At 40.9% G+C, this 2726-nt stretch overlaps 1 protein-coding gene across 1 annotated transcript; it reads left to right on the forward strand.

Annotated features, from left to right (window-relative positions):
• Positions 1-669: 669 nt before the first annotated feature.
• LOC103501137 (uncharacterized) lies at positions 670-2484 on the forward strand. Its single transcript, XM_051079198.1, has 3 exons — positions 670-951; positions 1009-1554; positions 1660-2484. Exons 1-3 carry the CDS (start codon positions 670-672, stop codon positions 2482-2484), a joined length of 1653 nt encoding a protein of 550 aa, XP_050935155.1.
• Positions 2485-2726: the final 242 nt, after the last annotated feature.

A 2726-nucleotide genomic window follows, 5' to 3' on the forward strand; every position in this document is an offset into this window, starting at 1 on the left:
CTGATGATCGTAAAAATACATCTGAAGGTTGCTTCTTTTTGGGAAACAATTTAATCTCTTGGTTAAGTAAGAAGCAAAATTGTGTTTCTTTATCTACAGTTGAAGCTGAATATATAGCTGCAGGTAGTGGTTGTACACAATTGATTTGGACGAAAAACATGCTGCTTGAATATGGCTTCGATCAGGATACTATGACGCTGTATTGTGACAATATGAGTGCAATTGATATATCTAATAATCCCGTTCAACATAGTCGAACTAGGCATATTGATATAAGACACCACTTTATTCCAGAACTAGTTAAAGACAAAGTAATCAAGCTTGATCATATTTGTTCAAATTAGCTGATATCTTCACTAAACCCCTAGATGCTAGCTCATTCGAATACTTACGTGCTGGATTAGGTGTATGTCGCACTTAATTTCGTGATTAGCTATAAAGACGACACATGTCTCCACGTCTCAAATCTTTCTAGCTGTCAGCGCCATTTTGAAGTAAATGGAGGTCTTTTTAGCTGATGGGGTTCGTCTTTTCATTCATGGATATTTAATTTCTGACGGTTTGAATTCTGTTTTGGCTATTTAAATTGAGATCATCTTAAGTTGTTACACATTCTGGAGTTGATACATCAGTTGAAATTTCTCATCGGTTACTCGAATCTTTTTCGTCATGGTGAACACTCGCAAGGAGTCTTATGTGCCTAAACAGTTTGAAGATGCACCTAATGTCATTACCTCTTCGCCTCCTCCAATACAACATGCAAGGGTCATAGGTCGTCGGTTCAAGAGCACTCCTCCCCGGAGACCCTATCGGCTTCTGTCTGAGAAAGTGCAGGGCGAGGCCTCTAGTAGGCTGCAGGAGTCTTTACGTTCTGAGGCAGTGTCTGAAGTCGGTGAGTCTGCTGTTCCTGTCTCTCCTGTTGTGCATGCACATCGAGCTTTTAAGGCCACTGTATCGGATATGGATTCAGATGATTAGGATAATGTTCCTTTAATTCGTTTGTTAAAGAAACCCTCAGGGCCAGTTACAGCCGAGAGGCTCCCTTCTGATCCTCCAGTTTCCATTCACTCCCAAGAGAGCTCATCAACCGAAGGGGTATTCATTCCAACTCCAGGAGACCCTCGATGCTCACCAGCTATACCTTCAAGTCATTCTCCCTCTGTTCACTCTCCCCGATTGAAACTACCTACTTCACAACCGGATGCGGTGCCTGCACACATTTTTGAAATCGCTACCGCTGCAAGTGAGACTAATGGCTCTCAACATGATGATCAGTGTGCTTCTTTTAACCAGACTGAGATACCTCATGAAGACATTCCTCTTCCTACTGATGATCCCATTGCACCATCTTCTGAAGGAAGGCCAGAGTCACCTAAAGGTCCTAAACCCCCAAAAAGAAAAACTCAACAGGCTAGAAGAAATGTTACCACAAAAACTGGCAGAAAGAAAATCCCTGCAAATGTTCCATATGTTCCCATTGATGGAATTTCTTTTCATCACGAGGAAAGCGTTCAACACTGGAAGTTTGTGATGCAGAGGAGAATTTCCGATGAGGTAAATATATCTGACAAACACTAATCTTGCATGAGTATCATGAACCTTACCCATAAGGCTGGTTTGGAAAAAACTATCTCAAATGTTGGCCCTTTTTATCCCCAGTTAATTAGAGAATTTATTGTTAATCTGCCTGATGATTTTAATGATCCAAGTAGTGTTAATTATCAGACGGTGCACATTAGAGGGTTCAAATTTGTGATTTCACCTGCTGTGATAAATGAGTTTCTTGGAAATACTGTTGATATTGACTACTCTTCATCATGTCCTACTACTGAGGTTTTAGCTAATGTCTTATCTGGAGGGACCTTGTCCACATGGCCTGTGAATGGAATCCCTGTAGCTGCTCTCAGCGTCAAGTATGCCATACTGCACAAGATTGGCATTGCCAATTGGTTCCCTTCCTCACATGCCTCAAGCATATCTGCTGCCTTAGATACATTCTTGTATCAAATTTGCAATAGTGATAAAGTAGATACGGGTGCCTTCATTTACAATCAACTGTTGACGCATGTTGGGTCGTTTAGGGTCAAGGTTCCCATTGCTTTTCCGAGGTTGTTCTCCAGTCTGCTACTTCATCTAAATGGAGTGGTGCTTACTGCATCTGATGCTCCTGGACCTGAACCTAAGACAATTGCACTTAGCTACAGACTCTTTCAAGGCAGTCATGTGCCTGATATTGACCATGATGTGCATCCAACTTGGGGCCCACGTATTTTTGACACTACTGACTGGGATGAATCTGCTGAAGGCTTCTATGTGGATCGTGAGTTAGCTACCCGCATTATTAATTCCTTGACTGCTGAATCTCGTGCACTGACTAACTCCATCACTCTATTGTCTGAACGTCGATTAGAGGTTGATGCTCTCATTCGACATTTGAAGTCTTCGGCACCATCTACTAGTCGTCAGCAGCCACCATCTGGTTAATGTCATTACTTTTCAGGTTTTAAACTCATTACTCTTACAAAAAATCATTTGATAATCTATTGATTTAGTAAGAAACCTAACGGTCTTAAATATAAAAATAGGAAAAACAATTGTTGATCTATGAATCAAGTGAAGAAACACATTTACAATAAAAAATTAAGGACTAAGGAATAAGGAATGAGGATCAAGGATTGAAGAACAAGAAGACACGATCAGGATTAAGGAGATAGGAGAGAGGATTG

Source organism: Cucumis melo, chromosome 11 (assembly GCF_025177605.1).
Source record: "Cucumis melo cultivar AY chromosome 11, USDA_Cmelo_AY_1.0, whole genome shotgun sequence".
Lineage (NCBI taxonomy): Eukaryota > Viridiplantae > Streptophyta > Magnoliopsida > Cucurbitales > Cucurbitaceae > Cucumis > Cucumis melo.